General features: G+C 45.3%; 1 protein-coding gene across 2 annotated transcripts in view; it reads right to left on the bottom strand.

Moving 5' to 3' along the window:
- COL28A1 (collagen type XXVIII alpha 1 chain) overlaps nt 1–25321 on the bottom strand; it is a 352774-nt gene that overhangs the window by 313003 nt on the left and 14450 nt on the right. For both annotated transcript variants that reach the window (XM_029588942.1, XM_029588943.1), the window contains exons 5-7: nt 20764–20820; nt 12106–12159; nt 6322–6363 (exon numbers count right to left, since the gene is read on the bottom strand). In XM_029588942.1, coding sequence (XP_029444802.1) covers nt 6322–6363; nt 12106–12159; nt 20764–20820 — 153 coding nt within the window. The remainder of the gene's footprint in view (nt 1–6321; nt 6364–12105; nt 12160–20763; nt 20821–25321) is intronic.

The raw sequence follows: 25321 nt of genomic DNA on the forward strand, positions 1-25321 counted from the left end.
ACCAGATGACTCACTCAACTCCTTGTGGTGTTCTGGCCACTATCATGGTTGCTCAGTGTGTTGGTGCTAGTCTTTCTGCTTGCTATGTTCCTCCTTCTTTGTGCTGTAGGATGTCGATGCCACTTGTCTTGCCGCTTTGCCTGTCGTGCTGCCTTTGAGGGTTCATGCATCTCTTATCAGTGCTCTCTTTTGAAGCTGCTGCTTTGCGCCTCTTTCAAAGCACTCTTCTTGCCACTCCTGGTACCCCTTTGCCCCTTTAAAGTACCTTAGGCTATTCATGATATTTTGGTGCCACTTTGCCACAGTCTAAGTACCTTGGAGCTGTTTTGTTGTTCTGATGATTGGTCCCCAGAAGTTTCATCAAAATTGATAATAAAACCCCAATTCTGCAGCCAAAAATAGGCTGCAAATACTTCCTCCATTGACTTTAATGAGAACCGGGTTCTGTTGCTGTTTAAAAGCGGCAGTTCCGGAGAGAAAAATTCCGAATGAGGAGCACCGTTTCTTTTGTGCTGCGGGGTTGAGCCGAGAGCGGCCGAGAAAATGAGTAAGTCCAGGTAGTCATGAAGCCATATAATGCATAATAAGAATAAAACAATTTGAAGGGGTAGAGTATTATTAAGAGTGTTGTGTTTTTGTTAGGAAGAATCCCCTGAAGCAGGCGATACTAACCGCCGAAACATTGCAATGTTGGGAGTTCGGATAGCTTTTTATTGTCGCAAAATTTAAAAGCACAGCATGAGCAAATGCTTGGGTGAATTGTGAACACACTCTGGTGTCATTTGGAGTTATGATAAGAGGAACACGAAGGTGACGGCATCGTTATGGAACAACAATTGAGATAAGTGAACAGATGTTCATTTTATGAAAAAAGAATTTAAAAAAATATATATCATTGGGAACTAGTAAATGGCATTAAGTAAAGTGCTTTTCCACCACGAAGTTGGTTGCAGCCCTTTGTGGGCAAGAGCCAAACGACTGAGCACATATAATTCTGATACTAATTCCCTTGTTTAAAAAAACTATTAGATTTGAATATTCTCTAAGTGGTATAGTAGTCCTCATTTTTGTGGGTATTAGGTATAATTAATTTACATGACATCAATCTGAATCCATTGACACTGGGCATGCAAATTTATCTCATGCACATTCATTGTGGATTTACCGAGAACCTGATTGGTGTTAGAGTCACAAGGACAGGGTTTGGGAAGTCCTGAATTATGAGGCCTCTGGAACATTAGTTAATCAAAAATCTCAACAAAATCTAAATAAAATGATAGGATCCCCAAATCATTAGCTAGAATGCCAGGAATACATGTCAATGGGAAACTAATGCCAGGAATACATGTCAATGGAAACTAATTGGACACCAAATTCTGGTGTCCAAAAATTAGGACTCACCCTGCTGCTCTGATTTCCAGGGGGGAGAAGAAAGAGGGAACCTCTCTGGATAGGGAGAGGAATGGTCAGCAGAAAAATGGAGGTGATACTGCCCCTGGATAAATCCCTGGTGAGACCTCATATGGAATACTGTGTACAATTCTGAAAAGAATATAAACAGGATGGAGTCGACCCAGAGGGTAGCTTCTAAAATAGTCCGTGGTCTTCGTTCTAAAACATATGGGAATGGACTTAAAGATCTAATCATGTATACCCCTGAGGAAAGGTGAGATAGGGGATATATGACAGAGACATTGAAATATCTCAAAGGTTTCCATGCACAGGAGGCTAGCCTCTTTCATCAGAAAGAAGGCTCTGAAATGAGGAGTCAAGGGGGTAGACTCAGGAGTAATCTTAAGAAATATTTCTTTACAGAGAGGCTGGTGGATGCATAGAATGGCCTCCCAGTGGAAGTGGTAGAGTCAAAGTGGTATCTGAACTCAAGAAAGCATGGGATAAATGCAAGGGATCTTAGAGGAAGTGATGGGAATTGTAAGAGTTCATAAATTGGATAGATGGGCAGACTAGATGGGCCATATGGTCTTTTTCTGCTGTCATGGTTCTATATTTCTTTGTGTAAATGAGGCCAGGGTGTTTTATGCCACCTCTTTCAGATTACCATAAACATAAGACAAAACCCCCTTTCTCCACTGCTCCTTCATCCCTGGTTTTCTGCAGCAGCTTAAGGGTTAAGGTCTGTGACAAGAATTTGCAAATTCTGCAGCAATTCTGTGGCATGCTTTCACTCATTTGTATAATAATTGTAGATTTTTTGAAAAACCCAAACTCCTATTGTAAATCCATCCAGTTTTTAAAATATTTCTTTCAAATAAATTATTTCTCTAACTTGAGTTGTAACATCTGACTCTTCTTTGTTTTTCTCATTTTTCCAATTCAGTTTTCTTGCTTTTCAAACTTTTAATGACTTTTCATTCCTTTTTCCTTTGGCCTGGTAATTCTTCCTCTCTCTTTTTCTTCCAGCTCAGTCTTAACCAGTGCCTGGGGATTCTGGTGCCATACATGAATCTTCAATTCACAACTACCCAGGGATTTTAATTTCCTATTTTAATAGCCCCTCCCTCCAGATGTTCCTAGTCAGGTCATTACAGCAATGGACCTGAGGCCAGCAGTCCTACACCTGGGCTCCTTCCAATACAGCTACCAGGTGTCACTTTTAACACAGGCCAGGTCACCCTCCCCCCCTCAGTGTATGAGAATTAGAAGTCAGTAGCTGGTTAAGTGAGAAGCAGAGCAGCATAGTGACATCTGGAATAGATACAACATTTTGGGCCTTATTCAATAAAGAATTTTTCCAAGGCCATTCGCAAGCTTGTAATTAACCTATTGACCCAGTTCTGGAAGCTTCCGTTTTTTTAAATCTTTTATTAATATTCCTTGCTTTTCTTGGAAGCTTTTTTGTTGTATCTGAAAACTATGTATAAATTGTTTGTGTAGTCTTAATGTATAAAGGATATTTATCACTTACAAATACATGAGACTATTTTCTTCCGCAGAATTCCAACAATAACATATTAATCACTGCATGCTAATTACTATGTGCAGTTTGGTTTAAGATTGATACCATTTTATTTCATGACTTTATAGAGGTAGAAAAAACAAAGAAAATTAGAGAATTTAATCTGCAATGAAACAGCTTACTATGATAATGACACAATTTTTACTGGCAAAAATGTAAATATTGTAAATTTCTATAGCTATTTTGGTTCCTCTCCACTCTCTCCTCTTTACTTCGTTTCAGTTCTCTACTCTTAGTCCCTTCTCATTCCCAGCCCTTCTCCTCTCCCCTTGCCCCCCCCCCCCGTTTAATGTAATTTTCCTTTCTTTGAGTTAATTGTAAACCAGCGTGATGTGTTCTATGAATGTCGTATATTAAAAGTTCATAAATAAATAAAATCAATAAAAATGTAAGCATAGTTTAACCCCATATAGTAAGTACTGTATTAATAAGAAAAGTATGCAGGTAAGGACAATATATAGCATAAGAAAACATTAAAATGGTATATTACTGGGGGTCAGGACCATCACTTCATTTTACAATCATGTTTCAGCACAAGTTGAGAATTACAGTGCTCTTTTGTGATTTCATCAATGTACTGCCATACTACTTTCAAGGTGAAACTCAAGACTTGGCTCTTCCATCAAGCTTTCCCAGAGAGCTAAAAGCAAGAAGAACAAACATCCAGCCTTGTCTTACAGCAATAAAGTAATGTTCATCTTGCGTCAGTTATATGTTCCAAGTTATTTTCTAAGTTGATTTCAGTTGTTTCAAATTAGATTGTACTTTATTATAGATTATGGGGCGGATTTTCAGAGCCCTGCTCGCGTAAATCCGCCCAAAACCGGGCGGATTTACGCGAGCAGGGCCCTGCGCGCCGGGAAGCCTATTTTACATAGGCCTACCGGCGCGCGCAGAGCCCCGGGACTCGTGTAAGTCCCGGGGTTTTCGGAGGGGGCGTGTCGGGGGGCGTGTCGGGGGCGGGCCCGAACCGCGCGGCGTTTTCGGGGCGTGTCGGGAGCATTCCGGGGGCGTGGCTATGGCCCGGGGCGGCCCGGGGGCGTGGCCACGCCCTCCGGACCCACCCCCAGGTCGCGTCCCGGCGCGCAGGAGGCCTGCTGACGCGCGGGGATTTACGCCTCCCTCCGGGAGGCGTAAATCCCCCGACAAAGGTAAGGGGGGGTTTAGACAGGGCCGGGCGGGTGGGTTAGGTAGGGGAAGGGAGGGGAAGGTGAGGGGAGGGCAAAGGAAAGTTCCCTCCGAGGCCGCTCCGATTTCGGAGCGGCCTTGGAGGGAACGGGGGTAGGCTGCGCGGCTCGGCGCACGCCGGCTATACAAAATCGATAGCCTTGCGCGCGCCGATCCAGGATTTTAGCGGATACGCACGGCTCCGCGCGTATCTACTAAAATCCAGCGTACTTTTGTTTGCGCCTGGAGCGCAAACAAAAGTAGGCTATTCGCGCTCGTTTTAAAATCCGCCCCTATCTGTTCATTTTATTCGATATGTTCCATGTAAACCGCCTCCCCGGCGACAGTTATCTCTGTTATTTGTGAACCGGAGTGATATGTATTGTATACAGGAACTTCCGCTATATAAAAACCAAAAATAAATAAATAAATACTATCTATTTGTTTATTGAAAAAGTATTTATATCCCGCACTTTCCAAGATTCAGGGTGGGTTACGTAGTCAACATACCTACTAAACTGCATTAACATTAATACAAGAGTTAAAAGCCTGCATTACACATGTAGCACTCTTAATGTGTGTAACCTAGCTTGTGTTAATGTTAATGCTAAATTTATGCTAATGAGGTAACGAGAAGCCAAAGTCTGCTAAATAACTGATTTCTTATTAGAGCAGCAAAAAATAGCATATGTTAAAATGCACAAAACGTAATATAAATGCATAATTAATGCTAAAACCTTAATACTCCTCAGGGAGGTATAGTTAAGTGTTTGCATTTCTGACCACTTTAAGTTGCGTACTTATACTGTATCTCATTTGTATCTCATTTGCATCAGCTGCTAATATGCATGTTAAATACCACAAAGTCAATGTTCAAAAACCGGGAAAATGGATACATTAACTAGTTAAAGTTAGCCGGACATTTTATCCTGCTAAATATTCCTGAACAAAGTTAGTCCATCCATCAAGCCTATTCTAACGCTCCTGCCCCACCCACACTCCCTCAAACCTCTTTTGGAAAGTGGGAGCATGGAATAAGTGATAAACTTCTGGTGCATGTAGCATTGCTGTCAGAGCAACATTAGATGCACTGGGAGTGGATTCTTCCAGTCATCAAAAGAGATTTGGGGGAGGTGCAGGTTTGGTGGAACGGTTAGAGTGAACTTGATGAGGAGGGGGGGAAGGGATGGGATAGGAGGGTAGACTTATGCTGTGGGCCTTTCATTTTTTGTTTGGACTTTGGGGGGAAGGGGGGGGGGGAAGAGGAGGATGGTTTCTCAGAACTAAAAGCCTGTAATGTTTCATACATAGCTTGGGGATGGGACAAAGCTTCAGCCAGCAGAACCTACATTGGTTTTCACTGTGGTAGGAAGTGGGGGGATTAGGGCACAAGGCCTACACCAAAGCTTTTTTCCTCCTCCTGCAATCACTGCTTAACAATATCGCTGGTTAAGTTAAAGTTATCCAGGAACATGTTCTCAGATAACTTTAAATCTCCTCAAAGTCACATCTAGACATAGCTAAATAAGTTATTCAGCTAACTCCAATTATTGGAGTTAGCTGAATAAGTTATTTGGCTACCTCAGCTCGTCACCAGAATACCCCCAACTTTATTCAGCTAAATTATAGATGGATAATGACTTATCTGGCTAAACCTTAGCTGGAAAAGTGCCAGAAATGTTCAAACGTTGGCAATTAGCTAGACAGCTCACAAGTTATCTGGCTAAATGCCTTTGAATATTGGCCTTCACGTTTACATATGTTAACAGCTGATGTTAATGCAGTTTACTGCACTGGCCCCTAAATCTGCTTTGCCAGTGACTTTAATCATGAGATCTCTCAACCAAGCTTCTGAAAGATTTGAGATCATGTCATTTGAATTAGCTTCTCAAAAAGACTATTTCCCACAGCACAGGGTTAGGGCCTACCAACAAGTTCAAGACATTGTTATGAACTGAACTGATAGCAGACAGGGAGGCCATGTGAAACTATTGATATGGCAAAGATAGGGAATTTCTCACAAAGGGAGTTGGTGTATCTCGTCTGCCAATGCTAGGAGGCTGAGTCTTGATCAAGGGAGATCCTCAACAGGTATTTTCAAATCAGTTTTCTTCGCATTGCCATCCCTAACCATTGTTTTGCAAATGTTCTTAATATATCAAATGAACTGCACTCACCTCTGCACCTTTTTCTCCTTGCTCTCCTTTCACAAAATCACCCTTTTGAGAAAGATAAACCAGTCAATAAACACACAGCTTATTTATTTAAAAGATTTTTAACTCACATAATACAAAGTACTTGGCGAATTACAATAAATATATACATAACATGTCATTAAAATAAAAACATCCAGGATCAAACAAAATAAAACAATAATATGATTACCCATAGCCAACATAAAATTAAAACGCAAACTAGAGAAAACCAAACCCTGCCACTCACAAATCAAAAAAATACAAATGATGCTTTCAGTCCCCATTAGACCCATATGCCTGCTTAAAGACGAAGGCTTTCACCTGCTTTCTAAAAGTCAGATAACATTGAATCAATCTAATTTCATCAGGTAGGCTATTCCAGATAACAGGAACTGCAACAAAGAAAGTCCTCTCGCTTGTTTCATCAAATCTCACTTGTTTAACTGATGGTACATCTAGTAAATTGTGGCCTGCAGATCTTCATTAGCTTTCATGCCAAACTAACATTAGAAAGATTGGTTTGAACTGCAGAAAAAAGAAAGTACCAATTCTGCAATTCCATCAAGCATTTTATATTTTACATTCTATTTTCCAAATCTCTTTCAAAATTAAAAACCTCCTTAGTCTTGTGCGAAGTGGGCAGCTTTCCCCAGACATTTTTCTGAGGAACATTCTAGCAATGGGAATTTCATGGCGTGCTAGTGGATTTAGATATACGGTAAAGGCCTCGATGTTAAACCCTGTTTAAAAACCACCCTGTTTGATGTATTTCTAACCTTGGTTCAATGTAAACCGACATGATATGTCTTTTCATGAACGCTGGTATAGAAAAGCCTTTAAATAAAATACAATAAAAATTCCAGGGAGGCTCTTTGGCAAAGGTCATAAAAGGTGGCTCAGTGAGTCTCTAGGATGAGACACCTTGGACAGAGCCAGGGAGGGGCTGTGCTCGGTCTTGGACTCCATTTGTCAACTTTTGGGGGAAGGGCAACCAAGGAGGATTCTGAGCTCAGGGTCGTTACCTGACAGCCCACAGCCAGTAGGTAACTTTGGGTGCTAGAGGAGCACTTCTAGTTTTTTTCCCATTTGCGCCCTGAGGACATTAGGTCCTGGTGGGAAGCAAGGGAAGACCATCCTAATGTCCATTCACTCAAGTGGTTTGAAAATACCACATGTGTGGAATTCTTGGCCTGTTTTGCCAATTTTGCCTTCTCCTGAATTACTTTTCTGCATTGTTTTCGTCTTGCTGAATTATTTCTGGACTGTCAGTAAACTAACTTTTGCTTTGGAACAAAATGCTTGTGTATGAACTTGTTATGTTCTGAAGGACTAAGTGTGATGCTCTGGGTCTTACAGGTTCAGTCTAAGACCCAGGGGATCACAATCAGTGGAGGAGCAACCTAGTGATTAAAACAGGGGCTGCAAACCAGGGAAGCCAGTATTCCAGTCCTGCGGCTGCTCCTTGTGACTTTGGGCAAGTCACTTTACCCTCCAGTGCTTAAGGTACAAATTTGGAATGTAAGTCCTCTGGGGATAGGAAATTGCCTACAGACCCTGAATGTAATCTGCTTTGAAATGCATGAAAGACAAAATATAAACCAAATAAATTCCAAAATTGCATAGCAATCTGGGGTGGGGGTTTCCCCCAGACCCTGCAATGAGTTGCTAGTATTCAGTAATCTCTGAAGTGTGGCCCCCTGTGAAAGCAGGGATAACACTTGAAAAAAAGGACGTGGAAGGCTACATTTTCAAAGCAATCTAGCTCTCTAAATTCAGTTAGGTAGCCTTTAAAAATTTACCACCCTGAGTAATTCATTCATTGATTATTAGTCGTTTAGACTACTACAATGCATTGTACCGAGGCATTACTTCTACCCATGTAAATCAGCTTGAACTCCTCCAAAATACTGTAGTGAGTTTGCTGTTGGGCAGTAAGAGATTAAATCAAATTATGACTGTTTTGGAGGGGCTACAATGGCTCCTAGTGGAGGTCCCCAGATACCTTATCACAGTCTGTTGCCCTATGAGCCAAGGTGAGTTTTAAGATCATCACAGTAGGCTCTTTTGGTCATTCCTTCTTTGGCTTCTGTCCGTCTACCTACTACTCGCTTTGGAGCTGACAGTATTTGATGATGACATTTTTTTGTGAGCTGCTTAGATAATATCTTACCCTTTCCTTGGTATAAGTTAAACAAACAAATGTTCATTTTAACTGCCACCTGCAACATCTATATCTGGTACTGGCCCCAACCTCTCTCTCTTTTCCCGCCTTCCCCACAGCTCCTACAATCCGGGAATTCAATATTCAATGTACCCTTCCCAATACTACCCCCCTGACTAGAATATGACTGAAAATTCAACTAAAATTAGCTGGCTAAAGTTTAGCCTGCTATCTGGATGCTGCACAACTTGCTGAACATTTATATTTGATGGCCTGTTTTAATTGTACAGTATTCATTTAGCTGAATTTAGAACATATATGAAACCAGCTTCCAACAGAAACATGTGATCTTCCCATATTCTCTTATCACCACAGCGCTGCAGTCCCATCATCTCTGGCTTTATCCTCATCTCTCCATCATTCAGGGTCCTCTGTGTTTGAACCCTGCCTTCTTGAAACGTGGTAACATTTTTATCCCCATATTTCCATTGTGAAGCTGCTGTTCCATGCATTTAGAAACACAGAAGATGTTGGCAGAAAAGGACCACTTGTTCCACATAGTCTGCCCATTTGCGCCTGCCTACTGTGCTGTCACAGATTTTAGTCAATCCGTAGTCCTCTTCCTCCCTCTGCCAGTAAGGTCCCTTTGTATCTATCATATGTATTCTTAAATTCCACCACTATTTTGCCTCCTGTAACCTCTGCTGGAAGTCTGTTTGAGGGATCCACTACCCTCTTAGTGAAAAAGTATTTTCTCACATTCCTTTTGAGCTAACCCTCACTTCAGATTCATAATATGAGCCCTTATCCTTTAGTTTTTCATTCTACATAAAATACTATCTTCTAGTACTTATTGAAAACTGCTAGATATTTAAACATATCTTACCTTTCCCTTTTCTCTAGAGAGTGAATCTTTAGTTCCTTCACTCTCTGTGTATGGCTTATAGTGCAAGTCACATAGGCAGTGGAATGGGATGGGCCACTGGGACCATGGCCCAACTTTTGGCAGGGCAATGAATGAGAGGCCATGTGGCTCTAGTGTCATCTCTGCTCTGGCCAATGAAGACACAGCAAAGAGCGTAGAAGAAAGGCATGTGCTATATAAGCACAGATCTGATGCTGCCTCCTCCCACCATCATTGCATTCTTCACTATTTCCCTCCAGTCTTTATTTGGCCTGACAGGTGTAGTTGGTAAAAATGGAGGAAGGGCCTGGACTGGAGTAAGAATTTCTGCTAGCTATATGCCAGGAGGAGGGAGCAATGTGAATGCTGGTGGGCAGAAAGATGTAAGGGAGTCTAGAGGCAGGTGAAGGCTGATTTGTTTGGTCTCCCTCCCAATCAAAATGGCTACCACTGCCTCTTCCCACAACCATCATATCTACTACCTCTTGTCACCTGCCAGCCCAAAGGATACAGCTGGTAAGGAGGGAGGGAGGGCCGGGGGCAATGTGAATGACAGAAAGGTGTAAGGGAGAGGGGAGAGCAGAGGGAGAGAAAAGGCAGGGAGGAAGGCTAGCAGGAATGAAGCTTGGTTGGTGTTTGGCCTCTCTCTCTGTCAAACAAAATGGAATTCTGCTGTCTCCGGCAGGCAATGCAATAGTTTGGTGACCCTCCTTTGAACTGTTTCTGCTATGTCAATTTCCTTTTGTAGATTTCATGTCTAAAACTGAACATAATTCTCATGGTGAGGTTTCACCAAAGACCTGTAGATAGGTAAATATTACTTCCTTCTTCATACTAGCGATACCTCAATTTATGCACCCAAGCTTTCTCAACTGCTTGCTCACACCTATTGGTTACCTTGAGGTCACCACAGAGGATCACCCTCTCAGGTCTGTTTCCTGTTGATGATTGCTAGTTCACCTCCAAACATTTATTGTCCCTTGAATTTCTGCATCCTAACTGCATGCATCTGCATTTTTTGCCATAACCTTGATCATTTTTCCAATTATATAAGGTAATCATTCATCTTATCTACTCTCTCGCCTGTCTGCATTTTTGCAAATTGTTGTATCATCTACAAAGAGGCACACTTTCCCTTACAACCTTTCTCCAGTGTCACTTATAAAAGCAGTGAACAGGACTGGACCTAGGACTGACCCCTTTGACACTCCATTGATTTCTTTCCTTTCATCAGAATGGACCCCATTCTGAGTCCGGTTGCTCAAAAAACTTCTCATTCAGTTTATAATTTTTCTTCTAACTCTTGGACTAGCTAGTTTGTTCACCAGTCTTCTATGTGGAACAGTGTCAAAAGTTTTACTTTAATTCAGATAGGCTACCTCTATTGTACCTCACTGAGCTACTATTCTGGTCATCTCAAAGAAATCAAGTTTGCTTGCCAAGATGTTCTCCTTATGAAACCATGTTTCCTAGCATCTTATAAGCCACTGGCTTCAAGATATACTATTCTATCCTTCCGTAATGCTTCAATTTACCTTGCCCACTATTGATGTTAAACTAACAGGTCTATAATCTTTTTACAACTTCCTTGTTGCCACCCTTGTGCAGTGGTACAACAGCTGCTTTTTTCTAGTTTTATGGTACCTTTTTTGTTTCAAGTGATACATTGAACAGAGCAGTGAGGATTAAAGGGAGTACATCCTTCAGTATTCCAGGATGAACCTATCAGGACCCATAGCCTTGCTGACTTTCGATTTTGCCAGTTTACTACCCTTCTGTGAAAATAATGCTCAATTGTATTACTACTGAACCTAGTCCCTTCCGGCCTCATATAAAGATTCCTTGCTGTAGAATTTCCTTTTCATGCACAAAAAAACAATTTCAGTGAAATCTAAAATGATTGAAGGCGGTTCTCAGTTTGCAATTTTAAATTGGTTTGCTATCAAGTCCACATATATTTGGTAACAATCCTTAAAAGAGTATTGCACATTAGGCCATGTCTACAAAGGCATTCACCCCATTCCTTTCCTGCAGTATAGATGTCTAGTAGGCTGCAGGCGACAGGCCCTCGAGAATATGGAATTCTTTTATATGATGTAATGCTTTATATAGGCCAAACAAACATAACCCAAAGATGTTGCAGCCCATATGTTTTTGAGACCACACAGGTCCCTTTTTATGGTAATCTAATAAAAGGATATCACAGTCTACAAAGAATGTTTTTCCTGTGGGAACCATTTTATGAAAATAAATGACTTGATCTTTATGAGGACAATTTTCAAAAGCCCTTTGCTTGGATAAAGGGCTTTTGGTAAAAGCTCCACCCTAACATGATGAAAAGTACAAGCATTGTTCCACTAGACGGATACTTTTAAGTGCATTTAGAAGAGGCACTCTCGGGACAGGGTTAGGTCAGGAGAGGCAATAATGGGTTCTAAATTACATCTATTATTTAGAAGGAAAGAAAGTGCCCACAGAAAAAGCAGGTTCAGATCTCTGCAGGTACTTACTCCCAGGGCTATTTGCAAGGGAAAAATATGTGTGCGCTTTCCCTTTGAGATTTGGTGCAAAGTCATTGGGTAAACGTGCCTGCATCAATGTGGATATTTCTGAAAACTGGCCCCAGTATGTACCATCCTTTATATATTAGAAGAATTAAAAGTGTATTACTTTGTCTTTAAACCTGTTTAAGTTCATTTACCATTTCTCCTTTGGATCCTCGCTCACCTTTCACACCACTCCTCCCTTCTTCACCCTGGAATAAATAAGACAGATATAGCCAAGCTAGGTTTCTTCCTATGTCCCTAGAGAAAGTACATCAGACCTCAGACTCAGGTAAAAAAAAAATAAAAATGAATGTACAACGCTTCCCCTTTCTTCATTTGTCCCAGATATCACTTTCAGGATTGTACAAACCCCCAACCTACTTGAAATACAGAGGTTGGGAGTACACAGTATGCTTTATGTCCTTGAAAACCTCAAATTCACCACAATCAGTCCGTGGCTGACTTGAGCTCTGCACACAAACATCCTATGTGACTGAAAAGATTTTATTTGGTCTGAATTGGACCTTTAATTAACAGAACTTTTTATAATACCCTGTGCTTCTCTCATTACTAGTAATTTGTCAGTATGAAAAAGTGTTAACTAATTGCATTGACTTTTGACCATAAAAAAATACAACATATGTGATTTTTGTCTGTAACAATATTTCATTCCTTCAAAGTAAAATCATAGGCAGGATTTCAGTGAATATCTTTTTTGGGGAAAAGTAAAAAATGTACATTAAGTCAGAGGTTTCTAACATGTATCTGGATCCAATTTATTTTTGATTGCTTTTCCATTTTTTTATTTTTATTTTTTTGCTTTGCTCTCTCTTGGTCTGTTTCCTATATTATTTCATAATTTCTTCTTCTATCTTATCTCATTTTCCTTTAATTTTTATCTTACTCTATTAATGCTGTATTTTTAAGTAATCAGCAGGTTTCTTTTTTAATTCTCATGTTCAATCTTGTCTCTCATCCCACTGTCTGCGCTCCATTCTGTCTCCCCCAACTTCATTCTCTTTCCTAAAACTTGATGTTTCTCCTATCTGTCCATCTTTACTCTTCTCCTGTCTACCTCTCTATCTCCTCTCCATCTTATGTCATTCTCTCCAACTTCTTTTTCTCTCCTCTCAACTTGTTTCATTCTTTCTGTCCTCTCTACTGTTAGGTTTCATGGACCCTTGGCCCGAGGTGGAAGTTGACTCTCCCAGAGGGGTTGAGCTCCACAAGGCCCCATTGTTTGGAGATGAGGTGGAATGGAAACACAGGCAACTGGACCACGGCTGTGGCCCAGGAGAAAGGAGGCGTAGCAGAGTTGTCTGCGTCACAGCCACGTGATCGCAGACACCTGCACTGAGACAATATTGCGGGGTGCCCAGAGGAGCGGGGGTCTGAGAGAACAGTCCAAGGTATTGCAGTGATGGGCAGGTCAGGAGATAGGATAAACCAGAGGAAGGAACTCAAGGCAGAGACGCACTGGGCAGGCCCGAGGAGCAGGGAAGCGTGGAGACAGGATCTCTGATGTAGTAGTGCTGAGATCACCCAGAGGAGAGGGGGCGCTTAGAAACAGAATGTCTGGTGTGATAACACGGAGGCTACCCCGAGGAGCGGGGAAGCGTAGAGACAGGAACTCCGGTGTGCAACACTGAGGCTACCCCGAGGAGCGGGGAAGCATAGTGAAAGGATTTCTGGCAAAGTAGTGCTGAGGTCGACCTGAGGAGCGGGGCAGCACAAGACAGAGTCCCAGAACGGGAAGCACAGGGCAGGCCCCCGAGGTCCGGGTACCCAGAGCCAGAGTCCAAGGTTGAAGAGCAGGGTTCCAAGGCAGGAACCGCAGGTCCAGTGAACAGGTACAAGCAACAGAAGAGCTCAGGGAACTCGTTGCCATGTCGGTTAGTGTAGGCCAAAGGAGGTGCTTAAATATCTCAGGCTTGTGATGTCATCAGCCGGGGACGACCCTGGAGTTCCCAACCTAGGTCCTTTAAAGGGAGGGCAAATGACACACTCGTGCGCCTAAGGAGGGCCAGAGTTGGAGCATGAGTTGGCAGCAGCGTCTTTGCCGCTACTCGAGGTTCTTCGGCGGCGGACAGAGCCGCAAAGAGGAGAGCGGCACAGGGAGTGCTTCCCCTGCCCTGCAGCGGAACCGGGGGCCGCCCCCAGCAGGACGGTGAGGAAGGTCAGTCGTGAGCTCCGTGGCCGACTGACGTAACAGTATCCTCTCCTCTAGACCCCCCCCCCCCTCAGAGGGTCAGAGAAGCCAGGGTGCCAATTGTTCTCCAACTCTTGCAGATTCTAGGGCTGATGTCCCATGGAGAACAGAGGGATGACTCGTGCTGCAAGTTCGTCTTTAATTTGGGGAGCTAAGCCATCTAAAAATATGGCATGTAAGCTGTTCCCCTGCCAATTTAATTCCATGGCCAAAGTTCGGAATTCAATTGTGTAATTGTTTAAGGAGCGAGATCCTTGTCGCAGGTGAAGAAGATCACAGCCCATGGCAGGGAGCCTGCCTTGTTCTTCAAAAACCTGTTTAAAGGCCGAAACAAAGTGCAGCAGGTTCGAAAGCAAGGGGTCGGAGCACTCCCACAAGGGAGAGCCCAAGCCAAAGCCTTGCCATCCAAAAGGGAAAGAATGAAGGACGTTTTCACCAAGTCATTTGGAAAAAATGCTGACTGAAGGGTAAAATGCATGTGGCATTGATTTTAGAATCCCCGACACCGCTTAGGGTCTCCTGAGTATCGAGGCGGTGCTGGCAGAGAAATGACCGCCCGACTGGGATCAGAGGCTGGCACGGGGGCCGCAGGGGATGGAGGTAGGATGTTAAGCTTGGTCAGGAGGTCTTGATGGGCGGCAAGACGGTTTACATCTGCCACTACTAGTTCTAAAGTCAACTGGAGATTCTGGAGCTTCTGAACGTGCCCAGGAATGGACTTCAGCAGAGCCAAATCCACCGGTTGAGAATCTAGTCAGGCATTTAGGCACTCTATAGAGGTAGCCAACGCCTCCAAGAATCATTGCTCCTCCTGGATCTTCTGGGCCAGGCCCGGAATGGCCTGGAGAGTGGTCAGGTCCACCAGGTCCATAGACTTGGCAATCTGTTAGGTTTTGTAGGTTTCGTGGACCCTTGGCCTGAGGTTGGAGTTGACTCTCCCAAAGGGGTTGAACCCCACAGGGCCCCACTATCGGGAGGCAAGGTGGAATGAAAACACAGGCAACTGGACCACAGCTGTGACCCAGGAGAAAGGAGGCGTAGCAGAGTTGTCTGTGTCACAGCCACGTGATCGCAGACACCTGCACTGAGGCAATACTGCGAGGTGCCCCAAGGAGTGGTGTCTGAGAGAACAGTCCAAGGTATTGCAGTGCCGGGCAGGTCAGGAGATAGGATAAACCAGAGGAAAGATCTCCAAGGCAAAGATGCACTGGGCAGGCCCGAGGAGCAGGGAAGCATGGAAACAGGATCTCTGGTGTAGTAGTGCTGAGATCACCCCAAGGAGTGGGGGAGTGTAGAGACATAATGTCTGGTGGGATAACACGGAGGCTACCCCGAGGAGCGGGGAAGCGGGGAGACAGGGTCTCCGGTGTAGTAACGCTGAGGCTACCCTGAGTAGTGGGGAAGCATAGAGACATGAACTCCGATGTGGCAACGTTGAGGCTACCCTGAGGAGCGGGGAAGCGTAGAGAACTCCGGTGTGGCAATGCTGAGGCTACACCGAGGAGCAGGGAAGCATAGCGAAAGGATCTCTGGCAAAGAGGAGTTGAGGCTGACCCAAGGAGCGGGGCAGCGCACGATAGAGTCCCGGAATGGGAAGCGCAGGGCAGACCCCGAGGAGTGGGTACCCAGAGCCAGAGTCCAAGGTTGAAGATCAGGGATCAAGGTAGGAACCACAGGTCCGGAGAACAGGTACAAGCTCCAGAGGAGCTCAGGGAACTCATTGCCAAGTCGGTTAGTGTAGGCCAAAGGAGGTGCTTAAATATCTCAGGCTTGTGATGTCATCAGCCGTGGACGACCCTGGAGTTCCTGTCCTAAGTCCTTTAAAGGGAGGTCAGATGGCGCGCGTGCGCCTAAGGAGGCCCAGAGTTGGAGCATGAGTTGGCAGCTGCATCTTTGCTGCGATTCGAGGTTCTTCGGCGGCGGTCAGGGCCACAAAGAGGAAAGCAGCGCAGGGAGCGCTTCTCCTGCTGTGCAGCGGAACCAGGGGCCGCCCCCAGCAGGATGGTTAGGAAGGTCGGTCGCGAGCTCCGCGGCAGACCAACATAACATCTCCATTGCCATTCCTTCGTTCCTCAGCCTGTCTCTATCTATTAGGGATGTGAATCGTTTTCCATATCGTCTTAACGATAGAAATCGTGTGGCAGGGCAAGAAAATCGTCTTAGGCACGATTTTTTAGTTAAAAAATCGTTAAAAATCGTTTTTTCCGATTAGTGCGCACTAACTCGAGTTAGTGCGCACTAACGGGAGTTAGTGCGCACTAACTGAAAATGATACAATTTGACACTTTTCAGGTCAGTTAAGGTCAGTTTAGGAATGAATATGTATTCCTATTGGCTGCCCTCTTATTTATTCATGTTACCAAGTTTCCTACTGACAGTATATGGGGGATGGGAAATGGAAACAGTTGGTAGCTTGACAAAACAAGTAATGTGATCAATGTGACTAGAACTTGTGCCCTAACCCTGATACCAGGGGTATTGTGATCTTCCTGCACACAGTGCCCTATCCCTATTAATACCAGGAGTGTTGTGATCTTCCTGCACACAGTGCCCTATCCCTAATACCAGGGGTGTTGTGATCTTCCTGCACACAGTGCCCTATTCCTGATACTGGGGGTGTTGTGATCTTCCTGCACACAGTGCCCTATTCCTGATACCGGGGGTGTTGTGATCTTCTTGCACACATCCCGATATCAGGGATAGGGCACTGCATGCAGGAAGATCACAACACTCCTGGTATTAATAGGGATAGGGCACTGCATGCAGGAAGATCACAACACTCCTGGTATTAATAGGGATAGGGCACTGCATGCAGGAAGATCACAACACCCCTGGTATCAGGGATAGGGCACTGTGTGCAGGAAGATCACAATACCCCGGAGGAGTGAGGGTCAGGCAGCTCCCCCCTGTCTGTGAAGCCAGCCTCTCACTAGTAATGCAGGGAGGGAGCTGTCTCAGACTTCACCATCCTCCCCCCCCCCCCTTACCCACACACCATTCACTAGCTGGGACATGGGGGAAGTCAGGAGTGAGGGTCAGGCAGCTCCCCCCTGTCTGTGAAGCCAGCCTCTCACTAGTAATGCAGGGAGGGAGCTGTCTCAGACTTCACCATCCACCCCCCCCCCCCTCACCCACACACCATTCACTAGCTGGGACATGGGGGAAGTCAGGAGTGAGGGACAGGCAGCTCCCCCCTGTCTGTGAAGCCAGCCTCTCACTAGTAATGCAGGGAGGGAGCTGTCTCAGACTTCACCATCCTCCCCCCCCCCCCCCCTCACCCACACACCATTCACTAGCTGGGACATGGGGGAAGTCAGGAGTGAGGGTCAGGCAGCTCCCCCCTGTCTGTGAAGCCAGCCTCTCACTAGTAATGCAGGGAGGGAGCTGTCTCAGACTTCACCATCCTCCCCCCCCCCCCCCCTCACCCACACACCATTCACTAGCTGGGACATGGGGGAAGTCAGGAGTGAGGGTCAGGCAGCTCCCCCCTGTCTGCGAAGCCAGCCTCTCACTAGTAATGCAGGGAGGGAGCTGTCTCAGACTTCACCATCCTCCCCCCCCCCCCCCCTCACCCACACACCATTCACTAGCTGGGACATGGGGGAAGTCAGGAGTGAGGGTCAGGCAGCTCCCCCCTGTCTGTGAAGCCAGCCTCTCACTAGTAATGCAGGGAGGGAGCTGTCTCAGACTTCACCATCCTCCCCCCCCCCCCTCACCCACACACCATTCACTAGCTGGGACATGGGGGAAGTCAGGAGTGAGGGTCAGGCAGCTCCCCCCTGTCTGTGAAGCCAGCCTCTCACTAGTAATGCAGGGAGGGAGCTGTCTCAGACTTCACCATCCTCCCCCCCCCCCCCTCACCCACACACCATTCACTAGCTGGGACATGGGGGAAGTCAGGAGTGAGGGTCAGGCAGCTCCCCCCTGTCTGTGAAGCCAGCCTCTCACTAGTAATGCAGGGAGGGAGCTGTCTCAGACTTCACCATCCACCCCCCCCCCCTCACCCACACACCATTCACTAGCTGGGACATGGGGGAAGTCAGGAGTGAGGGTCAGGCAGCTCCCCCCTGTCTGTGAAGCCAGCCTCTCACTAGTAATGCAGGGAGGGAGCTGTCTCAGACTTCACCATCCTCCCCCCCCCCCCTCACCCACACACCATTCACTAGCTGGGACATGGGGGAAGTCAGGAGTGAGGGTCAGGCAGCTCCCTCCTGTCTGTGAAGCCAGCCTCTCACTAGTAATGCAGGGAGGGAGCTGTCTCAGACTGGTATCAGGGTTAGGGCACTGTGTGCAGGAAGATCACAACACTCCTGGTATTAATAGGGATAGGGCACTGTAAGAGATGACTGTAGTAGATTGAATAAAGATCTGATGTTTCTGCTCTCCTCACACCAAACAAAAACAACACACAAGCAGAGAAGCCCTTCTTACAAAGCTGAGCTAGTGAGTTAAGTAGGAGGAAAAGTAAACATACTGGTGCCAGTGTGGCTACTTAAAAAATACACTTACCAACAATCAATTACATATATTTGAACTGTGTACAGTTCCAGCCAGGACCACCTTTCTAAAATGCACAGTGATTGGCAAATTCAACATGCACTAGCATTTCAGGTGCCTGCTAACAAAAATAATAAACAAACAAGTTCTAGTCACGTGAGTGCTGATCATTACATTACTTTTTTTGTCAAGCTTCCAACTGTTTCCATTTCACATCCCCCCAACCATATTGGTAACATCAATAGATAAGAGCACAGCCAGCCAATAGGAATACATACATACATATTCATTCCTAAGTGACCTTTACTGACCTGGGAAGTGTGAACACTTTGTTTCATTTTCTGTTGGTGTTCGTTAGTTTCCAGTTCCATTTCCCATCCCCCCAACCATCACCTCAGTGGTAACCTTGGTAACATCAATAGATAAGAGGGCAGCCAGCCAATAGGAACACATATTCATTCCTAACTGACCTTCAGTGACCTGGAAAGTGTTTATTTGTATCATTTTCAGTTAGTGCGCACTAAATCGAGTTAGTGCGCACTAACGGGGAGTTAGTGCGCACTAACTCGAGTTAGTGCACACTAACACGATTTAACGATTTTTAACGATAAATCGTTAGAATTTCTATTGTATCGTGTTCTATAACGATTTAAGACGATATAAACATTATCGGACGATAATTTTAATCGTTGAAAAACGATTCACATCCCTACTATCTATTGCTTTCAGTTCCAGCAAGTCTGCTTACTTCTCTTCCTGTGCTCACCCCAAGCCTCACTTACTCTCTCTCCCTTCTCATCTGGTCTCTCCTTTCATGCCTTCTTTAACCCTCCCCACACCCTGTCTCTATTGCTTTTTCTCCTGCAGCTTCTTTTTCTTTTCTCCTTATCTCTGTGACCTATTTCTGATAAAATACCACCTGTCTCTTTCCCACTTCTTTTCTTTTTATTTCTTTATAAAATTCATATTCCACTATTCCCTCAGAATGTCTCACTTATTGTCCTCCTCACTTGCTATATATTCCCTCTTCAGTCTCTCTTCCAAGTTACTTTTTTTTCCCTTTTCTAATTCAGTTTTATCGTTTTTCAAATTTTTCATTACATTTTATTTTTCTTTTGCTACTTCCTTTCCTCTCTCCTTTAACTCTTCTTTCACTACTTTCTCACTCTACCTCCTTTATCAAATGTGCCTCCACTCTCCAAATCCTTCCTTTTCTTTTTCTCTTCTAATATATTTCGATTTACTCCTTTCGCCTTTTCCCTCCTTCAGTCTCTCCATCAAATTTGTTTCCTTTTCCTCCACGTTCTGCTCATGCTCTCTTTTCTCTCAACGTCTCACTCCATGCTCAACCCAGCTTGTCTCCCATTTCTCTGTGCTTCCTTACCCCTTCTTCACTTTCCATCCACATCTCCCTTACTCATTATCCGCATCTCTCCCTCTCTTGCAACCTAATCTCTTCCCATGCCAAAAAGCCCAAGCTGTTGTATCTCCTTCTGGCTCTCACCCAGTCATTCCTTTAACTATCACTGCAGGCAGCACAGAGCTCGGGACTATCAGAGGAAGTAAAGAAAATATTGTTTTTCCTTCTACCATTGCATGCCTTATCCTGGAGTCTCATGCTAGGCCTGGTGTGAGTCCGGGGAAACCGTGCATGCTACAGTGGCTGGAAGCATCAGCATGAGAGGAGGAGAATTTCTTTGCCACCTACTCCTGCTGTAGCATGACTAGCTCAGTTCCTGCTTCTTCGTAGGCCCTGGTGCTAAGAGAATTTGGGGGATGTCTCTTACAATCCCACCCTCTTACAAAAGACACAGAATTACTATATAAATCACTGTTCAGGTCAGGCAGAATGCTGCAAATATTCAGTAATCAGTAACGAAGGACGAGGAAATACTGCCCCAAAGTGTATACAACAGTCAAATAGGATGTGAAAAAATACTACAGTTTTAAAATGTGCTTGAGTATGTCTGTGGCCCTCTAACAAAAATACTTGAAAATAATCTAGCAAGCATTCTCTGAATGTATTAACACCAACTTCTGAGGGGGCACTAATGCCTGGTATTTTATGGTGCCTCTGCCTTGTCAGTAAAAATTCATTTGGACTTACAGGGGGCCCTTGCACTCCTGGCTCACCCTTTTCACACTGGCAAGACTTTTGTTCACACTGTTGAGGTAAGAGAAAAAGGAAAAATTAGTTTACGTGTTGAAATGAACTAACATCTGAAACAAGCTGTATTTGTCTTTCTACATTAATGCATTTCAGCAGCAGTATAAGCTGTGTTCTTCATTTTCCCCTTCACGGAGCCCCATTGGAGCCTGAAAATGTTGGTGGCAGTAGACTGTGGGCCAGATTTACTAAATATTTTTCCATCTGCACAACATGGGAAAAATCCTTTCAGAATCTGTGACCTTATGATAGCCAGCAGAGCAAAACATGACATTTGTACAGTCCTAGAGATAACGGCACACCAGGGCAGAGGCAGTGGGCTGACAGTGTGGCATGGTGATTGGAGCTCTAAGCCAGGGCTTCCCAAACCTATCCTAGGGATCCAACTGGAAACCCAAATACATGCAAGTTTATCTCATGCCTATTCATTGCAGCTATCCTGACAACCTGACTAGTTGTAGGATCCCTGAGAAAAACTTGGGAATCCCTGCTCTAAGTTGTGACCCCCAGTTTTGCTTCCCACCTCTCCTTCACGGCCCTGTGTAATATTGAGCAGCTCACTTACACGCCCTAAACTCTAAGATTTTAGACTCTTTGAAAAGGGAACTCTGCAACCACCTAGTACAGATCGCTGTATAGTATGCAGTTGGTGCTCTAAAAAAAAAAACCAATAATAGAGAAATACAGATAAAAGAAAAGCCCCACACACTCCACCTACAAATCACCATTATCCCCTGAAGTGTGCTACTGGGCCTTCCCCCTTTTTTATCCCTTGAAAGGGTACAATATTTCTATCTCACTGACCATCTGCCAGGAGGACCACAGATGGATGACTTTCTAAATTACTTTTGACCTCTTTCAGCGGAAAGGCTCTGAGTGAAGGTTCAGTGCAATGTACACAGAGGCTGATATACAGGGAAAGCTCAGCATCTAACCTGGGTGCATCTTCAGCCAAACTAAGTTTTGAGTTGACAATTCATCTAACTTTAGGCTCCTAATACTGAGGTGACTTAATTCCAGCCGTTTTATTTGCCTAAGTTTAAGAAGCTAGTGGTGGTGGGGGGGGGGGGGGGGTGTCATTCGTTAAGCCAAGGCATTTCTCCTCGAGAGTAAAATACCAATGGAGTCAGAAAGCCACGGTAAATAACTGCCGCTTTGCGACTCCTGCAGTATTTTTCTTGTGAGGGAAAAATACCGTGGCAGGGAAAGCCCCCCCCCCCCAAACAATGTGCAATGGTGGCCCCAGGACTGTGGGGCTACCAAGGCTTACAAACCCCTGGATTCCTTTGTTCCAATCCCCCCCCCCCCCCCCCCAATCCCCCATCCCAGCCGCCCTTGGACACTGCCCATTTGTGCACATTTTTTTTTTTAAATGTACTTTTAAAGATCAGCGCAATTCCCACCACTCCCCACTCCCAAACCCTCCCCTTCCGTAAAAGAAACTGGCCCTCACTGCCTCGCAGACTGGGATTCCCCCCCCCCCCCCCCAACTCTAGGCTTCCCTATCCCATTACAGACAAGCAAAACCCTGATGATCAAATAACGGGACTTGCCGAAACATTTGCAAGCCACATTATTTGAACTGAAGTTAGCTATAACTCAGAAATTGTAGCTAACCCTCCCTGGGAGATAGAGGATGCTAATGCATGTCCTGAAGCTTCTGGGGACCTGTTTTAAAGGGGCTGATGTTCCAGAGTATTCCCCCCACCCCCACGAATAGTGTCTAACCCAGAGGTCCGCCTAGACCTGTGTTTCACCACCACCACCACCACATCTTTGCAGTGTAAAATGTAAAAAATGTACTTTTAGAGACTGATGCACACCCTGCCCCCTCCTGCTCCTAATCCCTCCCTCTTCGGATTAAAAAAATCCTGCCTCTGTTGACCCAGGAGGTCAGGATCCCCATCCCTAGACCCTCCCTTACAGACAAATGGATTCCTGGTTGTCCGGGGGACCTCCAGAGCCCCCACTTCTGGGCTAGTGGTCTAATGGACTCATGACCCCCTACCCCGGACCCTCTCCAGGGCCGGCAGAAGCACCAGGTGAACTAGGCCTGGGCCTAGGGCCCTGACCATTAGGGGGTGCAAGCCATATGGGGCTACTCGCAGCGGCAAAGAGGAGTGGAGATTCGGCAGGCAGCGAGCAGCACCCAACCTGCTTATGGCCCAGAAAACCCACACACTCGGCAGGCGCGATCCAGAACGAGGTAGGAGTCGGGGCTGAGACGGGGGGGGGGGGGGGGGGTGCAAGGCAGAAGGTGCTAAGCGTCTAATCCCCTTGCACCGGCCCTGACCCTCTCTTACTTCAGAAAGTATCCCTGATAGTCCAGTGGAGGCCAGGAAGCTAGGGACGCCCATGCCCCCACTGGATCACCAGGGATACTTTCTGAATTAAAGGGGTCCAAGAAGTAGGGGTAGGGGTTCCACTAGACTACCAGGGATCATTTTATTTATAAGGGGAGGACCAAGGGGTTGGGGCTGAGGGAGGCCACTGGACCAGCAGGGATCCGCTTTGCCTGTAAGGGAGGGTCTGGGGATATGCATCCTGGCCTCCTGGCAAACAGAGGCAGGATTTTTTATACTGAAGGGGAGGGATTGGGAGCAGGAGGACAGGGTTTGTACCAAATCTTTAAAAGCACTTTTTTTTTTTTTTTTTTTTAATTCACACAATGCGCCTCCTCCAAGGGCAGAGGTAGGAAAGAGAGAGAAACCTGGAGTCTATGCAGACACCTGCGTTAACATTCTACAGCTCCGAGGGAAAGTTAGCTACAATTCTTGAGCTATAGCAAACTTCAGTTCAAATAATATGGCTTGCAAATTTTTCTACAAGTTGCATTATTTCATTCACATAGTTTAGGGTATTAATGAGCTCATTAGGGTGAATTTGCATACTAATGAGCTCATTTTAATACACACTGTGCTGGGGCTAGAACACCACAAGATATTTCTAATATTTCAGATCATCCCCGTGTTAGGCCATTTACTACACATAAACCAGCATTTTCACATGATAAATGTCCTAAAATGGCTTAGTGAATCAGGCTCTTCTCCCATTCTGTGTCTATGGGAAAAATGGTTAGTAAATGAGGCCCTAATTTATGTGCCTAACTACGTCCCCCAACCTGACCCTGTTCACTTAGGCCCGGATTTTAAAAAGGTTACGCGCGCCAGGCCCAGTCACGCGCATAAATCCCCGGGATGCGCGTATGTCCCGGGGCAATCGGTGAGTGGGCAGGCAGGGGCTAGAAGCCCTCGCCACAGCGGCATTTCCCTCTGTGCTGGGAGATCGCGTGCCGGCAGGGTGCCAGCTCGCGCCTGCCTCCAGGCAGGAGCAACAGGTAAAATAAAAATTTGGGGGGGGGGGTAGGAAGGTCAGGCTAGGGGGTAGGGAACGGGGGAAGGCCGCGGGCGTCGGCGAGCGCAAGTTGCACAATTGTGCACCCCTTGCGTGCACTGACCCCCAATTTTATAACACACGTGCACACACGTTAGAAAATCGCGCTTCCATGTGTGTGCGCCAGGTAGATCGCGCACATGGACGCATGTGCACAACTTTATAAAATATACCCCTCAGTAGGCAGTTTGAAACTAGGTTCTTATATGTAACAAACTCAGCCCTAGTCAGCTTTCAAAGTTGCTATTTAAAAACTTAATGGCAGGAAAAGACCATACGGTCTGTCTAGTCTGCCTATCCACACCAATTATTCAGTTTTACAATCCCTACTATTCCCTTAGAGATTCTCTCGGGCCAAAGCAATATCAGCGCGTGTTAAACAGGTACTCATGATTGAGTGCCCGCTCTCTTGTGCCGATCCACCTCTCCCGGGCACTCGATTTAATATTTAAATGGGCTGCCGCAGTAGAAAGGAGGCACTAGGGAAAAGTTTGCGTCCTTAGCACCTCCTCGGCATCAGACACCCAAGAGAGTTTGCTGTCAACGGGTTAGGGAAAACAGACACTCAATTTTACGAGTGTCCGTTTTCCTAACCTGTGCACAGTCAAGGATTAAGAAAATGGTTGCTCGTTAATTGAATGTCCGTTTTCCTAACCTGACCACAGCAGACACTTTTTTTTTCTGTTCTCTGTTTTAAGGTTCCTCTGACTTTTTTTTTTTTTGCCTCGGGAGTTAATAGCCAATAGCCTCATCAACATGTGATGAGCACCATTAGCTTCGGGCTTGTTTGGATGTGCATTTTAAATGCGCTAATCCTCTTATTGCATGAGGGGTTTTGGATGCAAGTCCAAATGCGCGTTCAAGTCATGTGCTCAGCCGAGCACACTGTATTGCATCAGCCTGTTCGTGTTTATCCCATGCTTCCTTGAATTCAGATACTGTCCTTATCTCCAACCACAGGGTGAGTTTGTTCCATGTATCCACTGTCCTCTCTGTAAAGAAATATTGCTTTAGATTACTCCTGAGTCTCCCCCTTTCACCTTCATCCCCCTTGATCTATTGCCTCCTTTCCTAGGGGCCTAATTTCGAAAGTCAAGTGCCTAAA

This window comes from Rhinatrema bivittatum, chromosome 2 (assembly GCF_901001135.1).
Source record: "Rhinatrema bivittatum chromosome 2, aRhiBiv1.1, whole genome shotgun sequence".
Classification (NCBI taxonomy): domain Eukaryota; kingdom Metazoa; phylum Chordata; class Amphibia; order Gymnophiona; family Rhinatrematidae; genus Rhinatrema; species Rhinatrema bivittatum.